The following is a 19,632-nucleotide window of genomic DNA, read 5'->3' on the forward strand; positions in this document are numbered from 1 at the left end:
GGGGGAGGAAGTGGGGACAGTGTGTTTGCTGGTATTTGCATACAGAACTAGCACTAGGCAGCCGGTGGGAAGACTTTCTACCCTTTTTGATTTTTCTTAACCCCATGAATATATATTATCTATTCAAAATATTAACTATATAGATGGAATTTTTTAAGACTTCACCTCACAGTTGGCCCCTGAGCCTGCAGCAGGCTCACGTCTCAGCTCAGAGCAGCCTTTGCAGCCCTGCTCTTCCTTCCCAGCTGCTTCCTCAGGACCCGTCCCTTCTGCACACTCCCTCCTGGGTGGGGACCCCCGAGGCTGCCCCATCGTCTGGGCATCTGTCCTACCCTGATCACCCCTGGTGTCCCTATCTGTGTGTGTCTGGGTACTGCCCTGTGTTCCTTGTCTACATACAGGACCAGGTGCCAGGGGGGCTCCCAGGGAATGAAGACCCAATGAAAGAATGGGGGGCTGCTCGAGGAGCCTGAGCTTGGAGCCTTTGCTTTCTCCATCAACTTCCTAACTGGTCTCCTCGAGGATGTTCTCCTTGCCCACCTTGCAGTCAGAGAGGCCTGGCACTCCAGCCTTTCTGCAGGGAATTGTCAGATTCCTCCCTCACAGGCCACCCCACATCCCCTCCTTAGGTTGGGCGACCTCAGGGCTGACCTTTGGCTCAGCCAGAACTTGGACATGAGTTCCCCCCTGGAGGATGGCCCCAGGGTAGAACTCACTGGGTGACTGGCAATCCTGCCCTTCTCTGGCCACAGATAATGTCTGTAAATATGGTCAGCCACGGGAACCTCACAGCAGGGTGGGGATTTCTGCCAGTGAGAATCCAGCAGAGCCCCAGGCCCACAGAATCCCGTCCCCCTCTGCACGGACCCTTGGCTCCTTTCCTACAGCAGCTGCCTGGGGGGAAATTCTGAGCTTCCCTTGGGGAACTCAGCTTATCCCTCTACTCCCAAAGATGATGCTCTAGGCTGTTCTCCATGACCCATCCAACTCTCTCCATCTCTGGGACCCTCTCCTCAGCCAGTCCAGGCCACCAGCCTCCCTCCCCTTCCAATTTGCTTTATAATTTCCCACGGATCCCCAGAGGTCACTGGTCCAGCCCAGCCACCACAGGCATTATCACATTTAATCCTCACAAAAACCCTATAATAGGTGCCATCATTATCATCCCCATTTGACAGGTGCATAAACTGAGCCACGGAGGGATGAAGTACTTGCTCATGGTCACACAGCTAAGAGGAAGAGCAGGATTTGAACCTAAGCCATCTGGCTCCAGTCTGTTCTAACCATTACACCAACTCAGCTGGATGTAGGATCAAATGCGAGCACTCAGGCTGACCCCCGACACCCTGGGTGACCTGGTCCTTGCTGACCCACCAGAGTCAAGTTTCCCTCCGTATCACACTCTGACTGCATCATCCTCTACCCACAGCAGTTCTTCCAGCCCATCATTCTTACACCCAGGCCTCAGCACGTGCTGGTCTCTCCGCCGGGTGCACCCTCCCGTCTTTATGCTTGGCAATTTCCTACTCATCCTATGTTTTCAGTGGCCAAAGAAGTGGGAAGCTAGGCTGTGTGGCGGGCCAGGTAGGCTGGTGGGGGAGGTGGGCAAAGCCTGTGTCCTGGGCGTTGGCCCCGGCAGGCTCCGAGCTCAGGCCTTCTCCTGCCAACCCTTGTTCACACTGCCTTTCACTCACTCTAAACTCAGGGCAAGTCTTCCTGATTCTAACCTAAATTACGTCACCCAGGAGGAGCCAGGGGATTCCTGGGCCTCTAGAGAACATGCTTTCACCTGACCCGGTCAGTGACCGAGGTGGGCCAGACCGTGTGCCTGCTCCGGGAGCATGGCTGGCTGCCAGCTCCTACCTTCCTCAAAGGGCCTGCATCTTCCCAGGCATAGCCGGCGGCAGTCAGGGTCTTCCCACTGCTCCGACGGGTCATCCTCCTGATCAAGTGGGGCCCAGCCCAGTTCTAGAGGCCCCGGGTCGGGGGCATCACCTGCTTGTGGGAGCCCCAAGGGCAGACGGGGTGCTCCATCAGCCTGGCTCCTTCTGGAAGCCTGGTCCCCAGCAGGCTTTGTCCCTGCCCAGGAAGCCTGGCTGGGCTGAACTTCTGGGGAGAAGCTGAGGGGAGAGGCTTGGTCTGCTATAAACCTCTCTGCCGGGGCTCCTCTGCTCCAAACGGGGATTCTCTGCCTGAGTCAGGGGGCTCCGTGGAAGTACGTGGGGGAGACGTGGTCATGGGGGCAGACATGCCCCACCTTCACTTAAGTCAACAAGGTTCCAGGTTGGCCTGTTTTATAGCTCTGTGTCAAGATTCCTCTAGAGGAAATGGTTCCACTATTTTTAAAAGCTTGAAAATTACTGCCCCAGGATCAAATCCAGACTTTGAGGCCTGACCTTCCAGACTCCCCAGGACCCACCCAACTTCTCCAGAACCAGGGAGCTTTCATGGTACTTCAGAGACATTGGGGCTTTTCCATCACAGCCTCACTTTCTCGCTTCTCTCTGCCTGAAGGGCCTGGCCCCCTTTCTGCCTGCCAAGGCCCTGCTGGTCCTTCAAGGCCCTAGTTAACCTCTCTCGCCCTCATCCTCCTTGGCCTTCCGATTCTCTCTTCTCAGATGGGGGTCCCTGGGGCAGGAACCCCTGCACATATAGGCACCAGTGGATGGCAGAGGAATTGAATTTAAAGGTTACTCTGGGCTCTCCAAACCCATTACCCAGGCAGATTCCAGAGTTAATTACCCAAGGCTAATTAGAAGAGCTAAGAGAAGCTATGCAGTCAACTCAGTTACTCCACCAGTGACAACCAGCACCCGGTCCTCAGGCAGATCGCCGGGCTTTCCCTGGGAAGTGAGGTCCTGCTCCAGGCAGAGTGGGCTGAGACTCTCCCCATTCACCTGGTTCCAGCATCCAGTGCCCAGCCTAGCCCCATGTTGGGTACTGGGGGGTTCAGTGCAGGGATGAACTGCTCTGTTCACATCTCCCCAGATGGATAATGCATACATACATTACATGTTAAGTTGACATCTGGCTGCCCCTATCTACTCCAACTTCATGGTCATCAAAGCTTGCTCCAGAGAAGCTATGAGGGCTTCTCAGACTAGGTCCTCACTTGCAATATCTGCACAGATGTCTTTGTGGGAATAGAAGTCTGCTGCAGATTGGAAAGGAGTGTGCGCATGCATGCGTGTACACATGCCTATGTGTTGTGCACCTCGGGCTCTGCCCCTGTTGGGATGGGTGGGGGTCTACAGTCAGCTTACCCCACGGCAGGGGAATGGCTGGTTTCGGTGTATACCCCTCTCCAGCCTGTGGGCTCTGCCAGGGCTCCTCTGCGTCTCTAGCCTGAGCTCAGGGCCCAACGCTGGCTGTTCTTTCCCAGCACCAGTGGCCCAGGCCTGGCCTGACGGAAGGTGGCCTGATGACGGAGGAGAGGGGGCCACCGTGCTGCCAGAGGCCCAGGAGTTAAACTCGTGGGACAGGGCTCAAGGCTAGGGGCCCGGAGGGAGACAGGGCAGGAGGCCGTGGGTGGGGGAGGCAGCCTGGGCTGGCTGCGGGTCCGGGCCTCTCTGGGCTCTTTGTCCAAATATGGAAGGTTTTTTTGTCTCCATTTGAGTCACGCCGGCCATGGCCCAAGAGATCTGCTTTCCAGATACTGCAGGCAGGACGCGCCAGCACCGCCTGGCCTGCCCCCCAGCCCTCCTTCCCCTGCCTATGGCTCATCTCAGCACCCTTCCACCCTCCTGGGCCAGAGCTTCCTCCACCAGCAGGGAGCCCAGCACTGACCTCAGCTGCTCTCCAGCACCACGAGAAAGGACCCTGGGCCCCCGACTCATTCCCTCTGCCAGCCCATCACCTTCTCTCACTCCCCAGGGCCCCTCAGATTCAACTGAGCCATTCAAATGGTATTTCCTGAGCACCTACTGTGTGCTAGTTCCTGGGTCTAGGACTGCGGACTGTGAACCCAGTGGGCTCCCTATGTCCAAAGCAAAATCCACTCCCTCCCACATGCCCACCTTGCTGACCACACCACCCCTACCCAGGCAGTCCTGAAAGCCAGGGACCTGAGTAACGTTCCCGGATTCTGGAACCAGACTCTCTGGGTTTGAGCTCCAACCCCACCATTTAGTTAGCTTTCCTAACCTGGGCAACCGCTTCACCACACTGTGCCCCGGGTCCTCATCTGTGAACCAGGGATAAGAGGACCTCCCCTTATGATTAAATGGATTAAATGAGTGAATTACATGGAAAGTGCTCAGACCAGGGCCTGGCACACGGGAAGAGCTTTATAAGCTCCGCTACCACTACTTGTGACTTTCTACCCCCGACCCGCGCCGTATGCAGTCAGGTACTGTGGACTAGACCTCCTGAGACTTTCCCTCAGCTTCCTCCCTGACCTCTGCATCAGACAAGACTCACTCCTGCAGCCTTGGAGTGAGGCCGGCCTGGGTCCAAACACCACCTCTCTCCTTCGGGGTTTGTATTCTGAGCTCAGCATGTCTCCCTCCCTGAGCCTCAGGGTCCAGATCCACCCCCGCCCCCAATTGGTACTGGCTTAGGACAGTACCCTTAGCCCACATGGCAGCTCCCAGTGCCTTGGTGCTCAGGCCTGTGGTCTCCAGGGCAGAGCCGACACAGGGCTGGGCATGGGCGGTAAGAAGAGCTCAGGGCTGCCTGGGAACCCCCTCAAGGGCAGGGCCCAGCTGTCCTTCTCCTGCCTTCCCCACCCCCTCCACAGTATTTATTTGATAAGTGTGTTTTGATGCCCCACCGTGTGCCAGGAACAGGAGGGCCTGGCATGAGTGGGGCCACCGGACCAGAACCAAGCATTGGGTCACAGGGTGAACTGGAGGCCCCACCCACATCTCCACACTCCAGAGCCTTTGAGGTCCATCCCCCAAGCCCAAGCAGAGAAGGGCTGCAATAGCTGCGAACCCTGGGGGGCGGGGGTTCCTGACACCTGGGCTGGGATGCCGAGGGCACACCGCCCTATACACAGCCCTCTTCCAAAGTCCTGGTCCCAGCCAGGCACCTCTGTCTGGCTCTGTCAGAGGCAGGGAGACATAGAGGGTGAGAGGAAACAGACAGAAGGAGTGAGACCAAGGGAGGACGGCAGGGCGAAGGACAGAGGAGGGAGGAGAGGAGAAAGCCAGCAGCCCCCAGTGAGGGAAAGGCCTGGTGGGAGTGAGCAGAATGAAGATGTGGAGGAGCGAGAAGGCCACGGATCCAGGTGAAGAGGTAGGGCAGGCAGGGTGAGTGGCTGGCCTGGCCCTTCTCCTCCTCCTCCTCCAGCCCTGGGGCCAGGACTATTTTTAGCCGCTGCTGAATTTAGCTGTTCCCTCGGAAATTCCTCACCCGCCCCAGGCAACGCCCCCACTGGCCTTGGGGATAAGCCTGGAAGCTCTGGTCCAGCAGGAGGGGAGAGGAGAGCTTGGGCACGGGCACCGCAAGGAGCTGGAAAGGTACTTAGGCATCTGAGGAGGAAACTGAGACTCAGATCAGGCCCCAAATCTGAGTTACTCCTCTCCCTATAGCCCCTGCCCACCTCTCCTCCAGGAAGGCCTCCAGGGCTGCAGGGCCACAGAACAGCACTTGTCTCGGGGTCTATGGTACAAATATCAGGAGGATACTCCTCTGACTAAAGGACCCACTGTGAGCACTGTTAGCAGGGCTTCCTGCCTGTCCACCTAGCATCATTCCACCCACGGCTCCTGCGAGCCTGTGCAGTCCAGAGCTCTCCTGGGCTCTGCCACATCTGGGACTCTCACTTCACAGATGGGGAGACTGAGGCCGAGTGACTTGTCTGGGGTCATGGCCAGCAAGGCAGCACAGGCCTGCTCCTTCTCTCCCCTACATGCTCCCTACCCAGGCCGCTCCCAAAAGGGTGGATTGGGGGTGTAGCCTGGAGCTCTCCTGTTCTCTGGCAACCCCGTTGAGAACAGGGTACTTCCGCTGGAGCAGGAGGGACTGAAGTTAGACAAGAAGCATACGGGGCACAGAGGCAGGGACCCGAGCTGGCTCAGAGCTCCCTCACCCTTCCAGAAATGCAGAGGAAAGTTCTGCCCTGAGGCAGGGGGATGACTCAGATGACCCTGCATCCTGTCCCACTGCCTAATTCTCTAACTCAAGGAAGGGACGTGGGCCCCACTCCCCCAACATCAGTTTCTAATAGGGCCCCTGAGCCTCAATGTAAATCCTCAGATTTCATCTCCAAATTATCTCACTAGTGAGCCCTTTTCTCTCCATCTCCACATCACCTGCTCCCCTCAGCTCAGGCTTCTCACCTCCCTGCTCCCTCTGGTCCAAACATCACCCCACAAGCAGAGGATGCTTTCTAATGTGCCCCTCTGCCATTGCTCCTCCTCAGCTCCTAATCTTCCGTGGCTCCCCACTGCCCACAGGACAAAGCCCAGGCTGTTTAACTCGGCACTCAAGGCCTTCAACCTGGCTCCTGCAAACAGAGCCTCTCCTTGTGTACTCTGGTCAGAGACCTCCCTGCCCTCTTGGCCTCAGATACAGGCTTCTCTTTCCTGCCTGTCTCAACCCAATTCCCTAAAATGCCAAGTGACTCATGCCACCTCCCCCTCAACAACTCCCAGTGGCCCCTTATACCCAGCAGTCCAAGGGTGGGGATGGAGCACTGGCAAGGTGCACGGGGCAGATCGCTGGGCCTGCTCCACTGTAGCGTGGCCTTGAGCAAGACCCCTCCCTTCACTGGGCCTGTTTTGCCCTGGAATAAGGCAGGGGTGAGGGGTGGTTAAAAGATATGGTTGGTTTCTAAGGGTCCTTCCGGGTGGAGCATCCTGGCATTGAAGGCCTCCTCCTGCCTCCTGGCCTGCCAAGAAGTTGGATGTCTCACCACCAATCAGGGAGAGATAGAGAGGGACAGTGAGGAACCAGGAGTGTCAGATCTCAGTGACATAGGCAGCCAAGAAAGATGGAGTCAGTAGTAGTTTGGCGGGGGAGGGGGTCCCTTCCCGTCCTTCCACCCCTTCCCTTCCACATCTGCTCCTTGACCTCCAGTGCTCTGGCCTGGGAAAGGACTGGATGTTTGTCCAAGGGGGCTCGGGGGGAGGGGTCTCAACGGTCCCAGGAGGCCAGGCTGTGGGGCTGGCTGGCGGCCAGGACCCCGGGCCTCCCTCCCTCTTGCTCCATGCTGCTCCGGAGCAGGGCCTGCTCACCCCCTGGGAACCAATAAACAGGAAACAGACACCAACCTGGCACTTGCTCCCTCAGCCAGGCCCCCTCCATCACAGTCCCCCTCCATCACAGGCCCCCCACTGCCCTCCCACCAGCCCAGGACCTGCCCTGCCTCTCCCCAGCCCCAGAATCTCAGCACCAAGAAGGAATAATCTCAAATGCACAAACAAAATTGAGCTATGAGGTAGGACTCCTGGAAAAAAACTCAGAATCCTTGATCTTGAAACCACGAGATTCTACACTCTGAACTGGCAATCTCAAAAGCACATACTTTAAAGTGGTCACATTTCTGAGAGCTTCTAGACCTGCAGTCATGGGCTGAGGGCTCCACAAACATTATCTCTTTGTCCCTCACAAGAACTCCTTAGTGTCCTCATTTCACAGAGCAAGAAACGGAGACTCAGAGCTGAGGTGCAATGACTTGTTAGATATCACCCAGCAAGTGAGTCAGAATCAAGTCTGAGATGTTAACCTTTATCAGTCTGACCTCAAAGCCCATCAGGCACACAGACCCTCACACTCCGTGGCTTGAGGGTCTCTGAGCCCAGCTTCACAGCCAGTTCCAATGTGTCTGCGGCTTTGAGCCAGAGGGGACTTTGGATCTGCTCTGCCTCCCAGGTTGGGGTCGATGGTAGCAAAAGGAGAGGGGGAGCTGGAGAGGGGAGCAAGGACAGTGGGCACTTGGCTTCAGCCAACTGCCCAGCCCCTCTCCCTCCAACCCCCTCCAAAGGCTCAGGCTGCAGGGCCACTGACCCCACCAAGGTGTGGCCAGAACCCCACCTCTCCTCCTGTTCAGAGCTTTGTCCTCTGCTTCATGGCTGGAAAGAGAGGCCAAGAATCTGAGCATCTTGGAATCAATGTCTCTTAGAATCTTAGAATCCTAACATCTCAGCATCTCAGTCATGGGTGGGGGGGGGACTAACATTTCCTGAGCATTTGCTATGCACCAAGCCCTCTTGGCTTTCATTTACCTTAACAATAATCCTTGGTCGAGTGAGGGGGCAATGCAGAGGAGTCTGTAAAGGCTCGTCCTGGGTCCCAAAGCCAGTGTGAGGGGAGAAGGGGGCTGGAGTGTGCTCCCTACCCTCCATGTGCCGTCTTCTGGGAAGCACCTTGGTCTCTCAGGGCATGAGGGGATGTGATAGGTCCTCTGGTCCCAGAGCACCAAGGTCACCAATCCCCAACATGGAGCTCCTGGCACTTGGGGATAAGGAGCTCCCCTCCATCTGCCCCTGAGGTCCACCTAGGACAGCCCGGCACAGATGGGACTCCCACCCCTCCCTAGACCCCCACCTCTTTGCCCTGGCTCTAAACTCCCCTGCCAACTGCCATTCCTGGGGGCTGCTTCAACCCAATTTTTAGTCAGCAAACCCAGGACCAGCCACTCTAGAAGACAAGCCCGTCCACAAGGGATCCATTGGCACTTCTGTCCCTCTCCCACCAGGCCAGGGCTCAGCCACCCTCTGGACCCCACCAATCTCAGGGGGCTAAGACCCTTGTGGAAAGCTCCTAGCAAGCAGGGATGGTGTCCGTGCTTTCTTTGTGTGTTCCCACTGCCCATCAAGGGGCTCAACAATTGACTGCTGAATGAATGAATGACAAAGGACAAATGACCATAGAAAGAAATGAACACAGCATAAATGCAGTGGGCCTGAGTTCACAGGCTCTGCCCCATGACCAGCACCCACCAGGGGCTCTGGACCTCAGAAGCTGATAGCCCGGCCCCTCTGCCTACCTGTGGTAGGCAGAATAATGGCCCCCAAAGATGTCCACATCCCTGGAAACTGTGAATATGTTATCTTACGTGGCCAAAGGGACTTTGCAGATGTGACTAAGGATTTTGAGATGGGAGATCATCCCGGATGATGGAAGTGGGCCCGAAGCAATCACAAGAGTCCTTATAAGACGGAGGCAGAAGGTTTGGACCAGAGCGAGAAAGATTTGAAGACGCTATGCTGCTGGCTTTGAAGATGGAGGAAGGGGCCATGAACCAAGAAGTGCCAGCAGCCACAAGAAGCTGGAAAAGGCAAGGAAACAGGTTTTCCCTTGAAGCCTCTAGAAGGAATGTGGCCCTGTCAATGCCTTCATTTTAGCCCAGTGAAACCCATCCTTCTAACCTCCAGAACTGTAAGATAATATTTGTACTGTTTTAAGCCACCAAATGTGTAGTCTTTTGCTCCCACAGCAATAGGCAACAGCTACACCATCCATCTGCCAGTCTAGACCTTGGAATCAGCTCATATCCCTCCCACCGCAGGGGCCTCTCTAGACTCCCCTCACTCTCTCCCTGCCTGGGAGTCTGGGCCCCGTGACTTCCCCAAGCTCAGAGGACGTTTTAACATCCCGGCAGCAGCGGCATCACCACTTCTGGGAACAGGCCGCAGAGTGAGCCCCACAGCCTGCCACAAGTGTGGGGAGAGGCCCCACCTGTGTGTTGGGGAGCCTAGAGCAGCAGCTGGCGGGGGAAAGGGCCGAGGGGGCCAGACCTGGGTGAGTCCCGGCTCCACTCTGAGCCTCAGTCTCCTCAGCAGCCTCACGGGGCTGTGAGCCCCCACCTGCCAGCACTTCAGTCCACAAGTCGGGCTCCTACTCAGGATGGCTGCTGTCTCTCCCAAAAGGCCTGGGAGGAGGCTTTATCCTGGTGCCCAAGAGCATGGAGGAATCTGTGGCTCTGAGAAGGGAAAGGACTTATTTAAGGCCACACAGCAGGAAAATGGGTAGTCTAAGGCCGGAAGCCAGGTCTCCTGACCCCTAGTGCAGACCTCTGTGAGCTACCCCCGGTCTTTCCTGGTCAGCCCACAGCTGCTAGAGGGGCTCAGATACCCTGCATGTCAGGGGCTGGGGCTCCCTCACGGCTCAGAGCCCGGCAGCTTGGCAGTCTTCCTCTGCCTCTGGCCACCCCTAGAATATCCCAGAGGCCTGGGGTGGGAAGTAGGGGAGGGGGGACACGGGGGATCAACTCCCCTGGTGGGGGCATCGGCTCCAATAGGCTCTTGCTTCCCAGGGGACCTGGGGCCCCCATTTCAGGGCCTGCCAGCAAGGCGCCAGGCTGCCTGGGCACATTTCCCAATAAGTTCGCCAGGGCTGCGAGCCTTTCTGGGAAACATGGGCTCCCCTTCCCCCGCCCTACCACCACCATCCCTGCCAACTCTGCTCAGTGGGAACTCTGTGGGGCCAATGTAAGGCCTGGGAGTCAGGACACCTGGGGCCAAATCCCATAGTTCAGCCAGAGGGCCTTGGGCAACCTCTGCCCACTCTGGGCTGCTTCTTCAATGGTATATTGGGATGCCCACCTAGCTGGAGGACCAGACATGGGGGACGGGGTGCCTTGGGGTGGCCTGAGCTCTCTGTCCCAGGAGAGATGCAAGCTGGAGCTGAGGGTGTCATGGTGGCTGCAGAGGAGGCACCAGTGGGATAAGGCACTGTCACCTGCCTCACTGGGGCCCCGTGGCAGCTCTACCCTCCTAGCCTTTGAGCCAAGCCAATGTATGTCTGCAGGGGGTGACCAGCGCAGCCTACAGCCCCAGGCCACCCTGGGAGCTTTGTCAATCTCCCTGTTCCTCTCTGCCCAGAATGTTCTTCCCCTCAGAGGGCCACCTGACATGCTCTCTCACTTCCTCCAGGCCTCTGCTCCAATCTCACCTCCTCAGAGAAGCCTTCCCAGACCTCTGGATCTAAAATAGTCATTCTCTGCTCCCTCATCCTGCTGTCTTTTGCTCCCCAGCCTCTACCTCTCCCTGACACATAATGGATCCATTTACAGGCAGGTCTCCCCACTAGACTGGAAGCTCCATGAGGCCAGGCCTTTGTTTTGTTTGCTGCTCTACCCCAGGGCCTAGAAGAGTGTTTGATGCGTGTCTAGGGGCCCAGTAAGTATTCGTTAAATGAATGAATGCATTGCCCTATCAAGGGTCACCCAAGTCTCTGAAACAAACTCCTACTGCACACAGTCTGCCATTTTCTTTCCCACCTTCTGGCCTCTACTCCTGCTGTGCACTCCTCCCAGAACCCCTCCCTCTCTGGCTATTCAATTCAAACTCTTCCAGTTTTCAAGGCCAAGCTCCAGGCAGAGCCTCCTCCAGGAAGCCTCTCCTGCCAGCCCCCTGGGCCATTCCCTCCACATCCTACATCACCCTTCCAGGCTGCTTCTACATTCTGGACCTCTGAGTGTTTCTGCTCCCCAGGCAGGCTGGGGGTACCTCCACCCCACGGCAGGGCGGCATGTGTAGCCTGAGAGATCACAGATGGGAGGGAGGGAGGGAGAGAGGGAGGCAGGAGGGGCAAGTCTCTACACTGGGGGCGGGGGGGGGGGGGGGGGGGGGGAGGGGGGGACGGCTGGGGACAGGATTAGCAGCCTCACAGCCTCTGAAACCCAGCTGGTCCCGGAAACGTGGGGCTGGAAAATGTCAGATTCGACTCTGGTCCATCCCCCAACTCTTCCCCACAGGGTGGCGGGGGACCTATTCCTCCGCCACACTCCCCCCAATAGCCCAAAACCCTTAGGAAGGGGGGGGGGTATGGAATAAACAGAGGAAAAGGACAGCCCTCTGCCTGTCCTCCTCCTCCCCACCCTCCTCCTGCTGGGTGACAAGACATTTAATTATAGATATTTGGTACCGCTCAGAATTCCAAATGTCCTAATTGCCTCCCCTCCCAGAACCAGTTTCCATGGAAAAATCATAGCAAAGAGCCAAGGAGGGAAAGGAGAGAACCCCCACCCCCCTGGGTCCCTGCCAAGGGGAGACAGAGGGAAGAAAGGTGACGAAGAGCTGCAGCCAGGCGTTTCTCAGCAAGGCAGGGAGCTGGCCAGACAAGCAGGGGGTGGGGGGCCATGTCTGCTGGGGACAGGGGGTGGGGGCAAGGCCAAGGTTCTGACGCTTGGGCCTGGCTCTGCCCTGCTTTACTGTGCGACCTCAGACCCAGAATTCTCCTTTCTGAGTCTCAAAGTTTTTTCCACCCTAACCCCAGGTCACATTGAATTAAACAACCACCATGAAGGTGTTCAGGCTGTTGGGTGTGTGCAGGTGAAGTCCCCCAACTGTCCCCTGACCCTGCCCTCCTACTCAGATGGCAGGCCCATCCCACTGAGAAACAGGGATCCATGGGCCCCTTCGCCTCTAGGACAGTGACATTCTCGGATCCAGTGGGAATCTAAGCCTGCAATTCTAAGAATTCCGCACTGTAAGATTCCCACAGCTTTCACATTTGAAGAATGAAACATTCAGAGTGTCTGGCATATAGTAAGCACTTAATAAATGTTTGCCACTGCTCTTCCAATAGGCTAAAATTCACCCATGATTCTGAGACACAAGTTACTTCCTGTTTCCGGGCTACAGTTGTCACATGTGTCAAATGCGTATCAGGTACCTGAGGGCAGAAGGTTGGACTAGAAGACTCTGTACTTTAAGGCCGGGGTCAGGGAAGCCCCAGAGTGAAGAGTCGCTGATCCTCCAGGCTACTGTGGGCCTAAGTGGCAATGACAAGGGGCGTGGGGGCGGCAGGGCTGGGAGGCTCTGAGAGCTCGGCCTGCTCCCCCAGCACATATGCAAGCAGGTGTTCACAGAATAAAGCGACCACGAGTTATCCCTCGTTCCCTGGGCTTTGCAGTTCTTACAGCTATTACAAACAGCTGCCTTTCTCTCTCTTCCAGACACACCCTGATGCCTCCTGTTTCCCTTGACCACGCTGCAGGCTATCCTTCCTTGGACCCTCTAAGTCCAGGCAATCTAACGTCCCACTGTACAGATGGGAAAACTGAGACCCAGGATGACTCTGTCCGGGTCTCAGAGTGAGTCAGAGGCTGTGCCAGGCCTGGGACCCGGGCCTTCTGCTCCCAAGAATGGGGGCAACACCATCTGGAGGGCAAATAAAATACGGATTGAGGGACTCCCACAGCCCAGGGTCAGGTCAGGGGCCTGCTCTGCCCCCAGGGCTGCTCCTGTCAGCCCTTGGCTGGATTCACACTGGTTTCTGCCTCATCAGCAAAGCGTGACAGCCTCTTCTCTTCCCTTCTTATTCTGGAGCCCACAGCAAACCATCTCCACCCACAGCCCAGGGAGCATGACTGGAGCCCCAGACCTGAAACAAGGGAACATTGTCTCCTCCACGGAGGCCAGCAAGAGGGGGTGGACAGCTGCTCCCCATTTTCCTGGAGCCAGAAGGAAGGGGACAGCAGGACGGATTAGGGCTAGCAGATGGGAGAACTTCCAGCCTTTATGAGGGGGTGGGGAATTAGGAGACAGTGCATTTCTTTTGAGCGGATGCAAGTCCACCAGGACCTGAGTGCCCGGCCCTGTGCTGAGAAACCAGTAAGGGGCAGGGAGGAGGGGCCAGCGCTGGTCACTGAGAAGCAGCTAGGGCAGTGGAGCCTGTTTTTTCCCTTTCTCCTGCCCCCAGGGAGGGAGTGATCACACCACCCACTCATCACACAAGAGCCCGCCAGGCAGAGGCCATTACTCCCATTTTACAGAAGGGGAAAGTGAGGCATGGAGCAGGCATATGACTGATCCTAGACCACACACAGATCTGGAGCAAGGCTCAAAGCCTGCTCCGCTAATGACAGACTCATCAGTTCTCTCCTCTAAGGGGTCAGAGGGGACATCAGCTGGGCCTGGGAAGGTGGGAGGACTGGAGTGGGCAAAGGCTGGGAGGCCAGAGAGAGTGTCCACTGAGGACAGGGAGAAGCCTGTGTTCTGGGCAGAGATGTCCCCCCTCATAGCCCTCTGGAGGGCCTGGGGGGGCCCTAAGCTTCTCCCTGAGGACAGGTGGGACAAGGGGAGAATGTGAGGGGAGGCAGACCAGGGACCAATTCTGCAAAAACTTCCACCTTGTCTCTGGGTCTCAATGACTCTTCTTAGGAGCAAGCCCCCATAGTCTCCCTGAGGCCCTTGGTTCACCCTTGCCCTTTCCCCTAATTTACCATTCCAGGCTCCCAGAGAAGATAATTATATGGGAAAGGCAGCTGGGGAGGGGGCCTGGCAGGAGCTGCCCTTGCTCTCCCCCTCCCCCACCCCCATGTTCTACAGACAACTGGCCCTGGAGTTGGGGGCACCTGAACTGCCCTACCAGGCCCTCAGAAGGAAGGACAGATCCACAATTTCCCCTCCCCACTTCCGGCCTGCTGACTCTCTGCAGCCTCCACGAGACAGGAAAGCCAGGACCAGGGGGAACTAGAGACAAGGAGAGAGAAACAAAGAGAGATAGAGTTCAGAGGGGCCGTGAGAGTGCTGGGAACGGGGAGTGGCCAAATTCGTCCAGGGTTTAGGGTTTCCAGCCTCCTTCCACAGGCGGGGAACGCAGTGGGGATGCAGGCCATGGCTGAAATAACGCCGGGCCATCCCCACGCTAGGCCCAGAACCCAGAGCCTAGAATCTAGCTTCCGACCAGGATGCCAGGGCACCACACTGCCTGGAACCCATCTGAAACCAGAGCCAAATTCCAGTGATAGCTGAAGCCAGAAGGCAGAAGTGCAGGCTTCAGGGAGAGCAAGTCCTCAGGGCCAGGGGTCTGGCAGAGGAAGGGGGAAGCATCTCAGAGTCACCAGGAAGGGGTTGGGGTAGGGAGAAGCCAGCATCCCCACCCTGACCCACAGAGACAGCCCTCCCTATGTGGCCAGAGGCACTCCCAACCTCTCAAGGCCCCTGGCTGCTGGGCTTCAACCCCCTTCCTGACCCTGCCCTCCCTTTCAAGCCCCCATTCTAATCATAAAAGGCTCTAGCAGACCTCAGGCCCCACGAGGGCCCCAACTCCAACCCATGGACTCCCTCCAAATCTGCACAGCACCAGCCAGATGGAGACACAGGTACCACCTTGTCTACAAGCCCCCTGATTTTACAAATGGGGAGATTGAGTCACAGAGTAGACCAGTGCCATTAATGTACTTTTTGAAGTCCTTTCTGCTACTCCATAAAGTAATGCCTGTACTTCTCCAATTCTCCCAGGCCCAGGGACAGCCCTACATCTTGATCTGCACAAGAAAGCCACATGCAGAAGGGCAAACCCATGTCAGCTGTGGGCCCCTGAGTCCAAACATCCTACAAGGAGCCAACAGGGGCAGCAAAGCTTGAGAAAGTTCCATCACTCTCACACCTCCTTGTGTATTTATAACAAAGAACCAGAGAGGAATCTCTAAAACCAGCAGTCCCTGAGAACCATCTAAAGGACTAGATCAGAACCCTTTGTAATTATCATCCAGAACACCTTGGAGCCAACAAGAACCTGTGACATTAGCACCAGCAGAAACCTGAAGCTTGTGGAGCCTGGGTAGACAGGAGCCCTGTGTCGTGAACCCTCTTAAGACTGCCTATGCACTTGCAGGATAGGAGCAGCAACCTCAGACCTGGGCACCTGCCCAGTGAGCACACTCGAAGGGCTCCTGCGGAAGTCAGCGCCCGTGGCCCCAGTCGGAAGGGCCCCCCATAAAGGACTCACCACCTGTGGCTTGCTGCAGCACTTGCTGGCTGGAGCAGGCTCATCCGGAGTGCGGACTGCCTCAGGGGGCTTGGCCTCAGCAGAGGGCGGTGCAACCGGAGTCAAGCAGGGCATATCCACTGGTGCTGGAGCAGGGACCTCGCCAGAGTGGAGGGTCAGCATGTACTGCTTAGTGACGTCCTCGAGTGAGGGTGCCTGCAGTGTTGGGTGGGCTCGGGCAGGGAAGCCCATGGGCTCTGGCACAGCTACACGGGGGCCATGGGAAGTCGGCAGTTCAGGCACCATGATAGGCATGAAGGTGGCGGGCACACTGGCATGGCGAACGTGTTTGGAGGAGGGTCGGGCCTGAGACAGGCTGCCATTCTGGTCCTGATTTCCCTTCTCTCTCTGTAGCTCCTGATGACTGCTCCGGGCCGGGCGCTTCTTGGAACCACGGCGGCTAAGCCGTGGGGACAGAATGTCAGCCAGTTTAGGGTCAAGGTGGAAGTCACGGTGGGCAGTGGAGGAGGCAGGCGGGGCCTCAGGTAGGGCCACCTCAGACTGTGCCCGGCCCCTGGCAGGACTGGGCTCTTCTGGTTCTGCCCTCCGCTCTGCAAGGATGGGCTCACTGCTGGATGGAGGCAGCACAGGCTCGACCTCTCGGATGGGCTCCCCTCCAGGGCCCTCAAATCCAGGCCCAGCTAGCTCCCCACGGCGGCTGGGGTCACTCAGAGATTTCTTCTTGGGGGCTTTGCCAGCAATCCTGTCGTCCACCACACGCCCCAGGGCACCAGGCCCCTGAACGATGCTCTGAATAACCTCCTGGTATCCCTTGCTCTCTTCACTGCCCACAGACCAGTCACTGTGGCCACTGGTCAAACCTTCATCCACAGCTGGGGCTGCTGGAAGTCCTGGCTTGGGGCTAAGTGAGCCCAGGAGGTTGCTATCCATGGAGAACCCAGAGGGCTCCTCAGAGGTGGCAGCCCGGTGGCGCTGTGGAATTGGGTCACTCAGAGACCGGTAGGCCTCACCTGCCTCACCATTGCTCAGTTCAGCCCCACCAGGGCCTGAAGGTGGGACTTTGCGTCTCCGGCGGAGGGCACCTGGTGTGGGAGGGGCATCAGGGGACACCAGGGCCCACCCTCCTAGACTGTCTTCAGCCCCAGAGCCATGGTGGTTGGTTTGAGCCAAGGGGGAGGAAAGAGGTCGCCACACCCCTGCGGTACCCAGGCTGCAAAAGGCTGAAACAGGAGGCTCAGGGTCTGTCCCAATGCCCTCATCTGTCAGGCTGGACTCAGGGCCCGAGAGCTCCTCCTGGGACCGCTGCCCTCGGCTCATATCTCCTGCCCAGTCAGGGCTTCCAGGGAGGGCGTCGCTTCCCTCATCCTGCTGGGCACCCATGCGCTGGATCTTCTCAAAAACCTGCCGGGCCTCTTGCACATACTGATCCTGAACAACGAGGGGCAATGGGTCCTCCTCGGCACCTGTGCCTGCCAGCAGGAGCTCAGAGGAGCTGGGCTTCAGGGCACTGGTTCGGGGTAGGCGGCGGGCCGTGGGCTTCTCAGAGCAAGTGAACGACTTTGCCCTGCGTAGGGTGGCAGTCAAGTCCTTGAGTGTGGGGCGGGTGCCAGGTGATGCTGGGGCTGGGGCGGGCATGGGCCCAAGTTGCCCCACTGGGCCACCTGGAGACGGTGAGTCTCTGCCATCTAAGGGACCACTCCCAGGGTCCACAAGACGCCCACCAGGCTTTCGGACCTTCAGCTCTGAAAGGTCTGAGCGCAGGAAACTGAGCAGCGTTAGGGTCTCCGAGGCGATATCTGGATTCGACAGGGACTTCCGCTGCCGGTTCTTGTCCAATTCCAATCCTCCATCCCTCAAGGCCCTCGAGGTGCCCACAGGTCCCTTAAGGCGGGTTCGTGCCTGGGGCCTTAGGAGTCCTTCCCCGGCTCCAAAGCTAGGGGAGCGATACACGCCCCAGCCCCCAGAGCCGCGGCCAGCCCACAGGTCCTCATCCTTGAGGGTCTCGGTGCTGGAATAGCGGCTGCTACCACGGGAGCCTGCTGGGCTGGCCAGGTACGCGGGAAAGCTCACCTTGGCCACGCGGAAAGCTCCCCCAACAGTGTCGGACAAGGGTCGAACTCCCTCCTGGGGACCTGGTACACAGGGAGGGGAGCCAGTACCCCACTCCCGGGGTCCTTCCTCACTAGGGGCTCTTGGAGATGTTGGGGGATCCGGGCTCCCGGTTCTCCCTGCCAAGTCCATGATGCCCAGATTTAACCCATAACTGTCCGACCTACAGTCCTTATCCGAGAGGGAGCTTCCAAGCCTGCGCCCCGGCCTCCCTCCCCAGCGGTGTCTGCCCTCACCGTCTTGGTCCTCGTCACTGCCCGAGGAGTGGCCGCCGTGGTAGGCCGGACTCTGCGCCCCGGGTGGCGGCGGCGGGCCCTCCTCTTCCTCCTCGCTGGAGCTGGCAGCCCGGCTGCGGCTGACAGGATAGGAGGAGGCGATGCAGGAGGAGGAGGAGCAGGAGGCCCGGGCCCCGGCCTGCGGTTGGGAGAAGCTATGCCAAGAATGTAAACCATCCGCCGGACGCTGCGCCCGCTCCAGTTGCTGCTGCTGCCGCCGCCTCCTCCCCTCGGTCCCTGGGCCGGGCAGCGGCCGCGCCGAACGCAAGCCCGCCAGGGGGAAGCACGTCCGAGGAGGTGGCGTCGGTGGCTGCCGGGGCTCCGGAGCCGGAGGCTCCCATGCAGCACCGTCGGGGCTAGGCGTCCCCGAGGCCTCAGACTCGGCACTGGGCCGCCTGGAGCCAGGGCCACCGAAGAGCTTGCGCATCTCGGTGACACTGGGCCAAGCTCCGCGCGCGGCGCCCTCCGCCGCTTCTTCGGCGGCCCCCAGGGAGATGCCCCCGTCCCGGGCCGCAGCGAAGTCGTTATCCAGACGCGGCGCGTCGAAGCGCCGAGAGAGCTGGCGCACCGACGGCGAGAGGCTGCGGAGCGGGCGCGGCTGCGCGGGGGCGGCTGGGGGCCCCGACGCCAGCTTGGACACGCGCCGGGAGGGCTGGCCCGGGACAGTCGCCGCCGGCCGGCACGAGGCGCGGCGCCGCAGCCCGGGGGCGTCCGTGGCCCCCTCCCTCGGCCCAGGCCCGCCGCTCCAGCGCTCCAGCAGCTTGAATGAGACGCTGCGATAGAGTGGGGGCCGGGGCGCCCCGTCCGCCATAGTGGCTGCACTCACTCCGGGGGGGCTGGCCTCGGGGAGCCGCGGCCAACCCCCCCTAAGCCCCCGCCCCGAAGAAGCGCAGCAGCCGGGGTCCGAAGGCCTGGGTCCTGCAGCCTCAGCGCGAGGGGGGTTTGCCGGGAGAGAGCGCAGAGACCGGAGCAGAGATTTATCTGCAGCGGCTCAAGTTTCTGCAGCCACGGGCTGCATCGGCTCCATCCCGCGCAGCCCCTCCCGCCTCAGCGCCGACCCCCAGGCCCGGCCCCCGCCTCGGCCGGTAGGACCCGGAGCATCGCGGCCCAGCCCGGTCCGGGCAAGATCCCAGCACTCCGTTTCTCGGCTCTGCGCCCGCCAGCCGGCCTGCCTGCCTCCCCTCGCGCTCCCGCTCCGGCTCCAGCTCCCTCCCTCTTGGCTGCTTGCTCCTCTCTCCCTTTTGTTGCAAATAAACTTTGTGGCAGAGGAAAGGGGGCGGGGGGCGGAGCCTCGCGCCCAAAAGAGGGGGTGGGCTCCGGGAGCGCGCGAGGCTGGGAATCGAGAGTTTGGGGGAGGGAATGGGGGAGGAGCCGAAGGAGAAACAAGGCTGCTGGAGCACATGCAGACCGAAGCGACCTTCCAGATGAGCCCCTCGGGAGCCCAGCGGGCCGAGCTGCCCCCCGAGGACTTGCTCCGACACACGCAAGCTTTGAGTGTGGCCAGCTCCGCGGACATACAGTCAGGGCGGCGCACCCACTGCGGTTCAGCCGCTTTCGCAAGCAAACACCTCCTGCCCAAGGGACCCCAACATGGCAACTCGGACCCACAAACTTTTAC

General features: G+C 58.9%; 1 protein-coding gene across 1 annotated transcript in view; it reads right to left on the minus strand.

Annotated features, from left to right (window-relative positions):
- ARHGEF17 (Rho guanine nucleotide exchange factor 17) overlaps positions 1–19,295 on the minus strand; it is a 57,848-nt gene extending 38,553 nt beyond the window's left edge. The window contains exon 1 of the mRNA XM_014842053.3: positions 15,631–19,295. Within this exon, the coding sequence (XP_014697539.2) occupies positions 15,631–18,825 (3,195 nt within the window). The 5' untranslated portion in view covers positions 18,826–19,295. The remainder of the gene's footprint in view (positions 1–15,630) is intronic.
- Between the last annotated feature and the right edge of the window lie 337 nt (positions 19,296–19,632).

The sequence above is a fragment of the Equus asinus genome, chromosome 20 (assembly GCF_041296235.1).
Source record: "Equus asinus isolate D_3611 breed Donkey chromosome 20, EquAss-T2T_v2, whole genome shotgun sequence".
In the NCBI taxonomy this organism is placed as follows: Eukaryota; Metazoa; Chordata; class Mammalia; order Perissodactyla; family Equidae; genus Equus; species Equus asinus.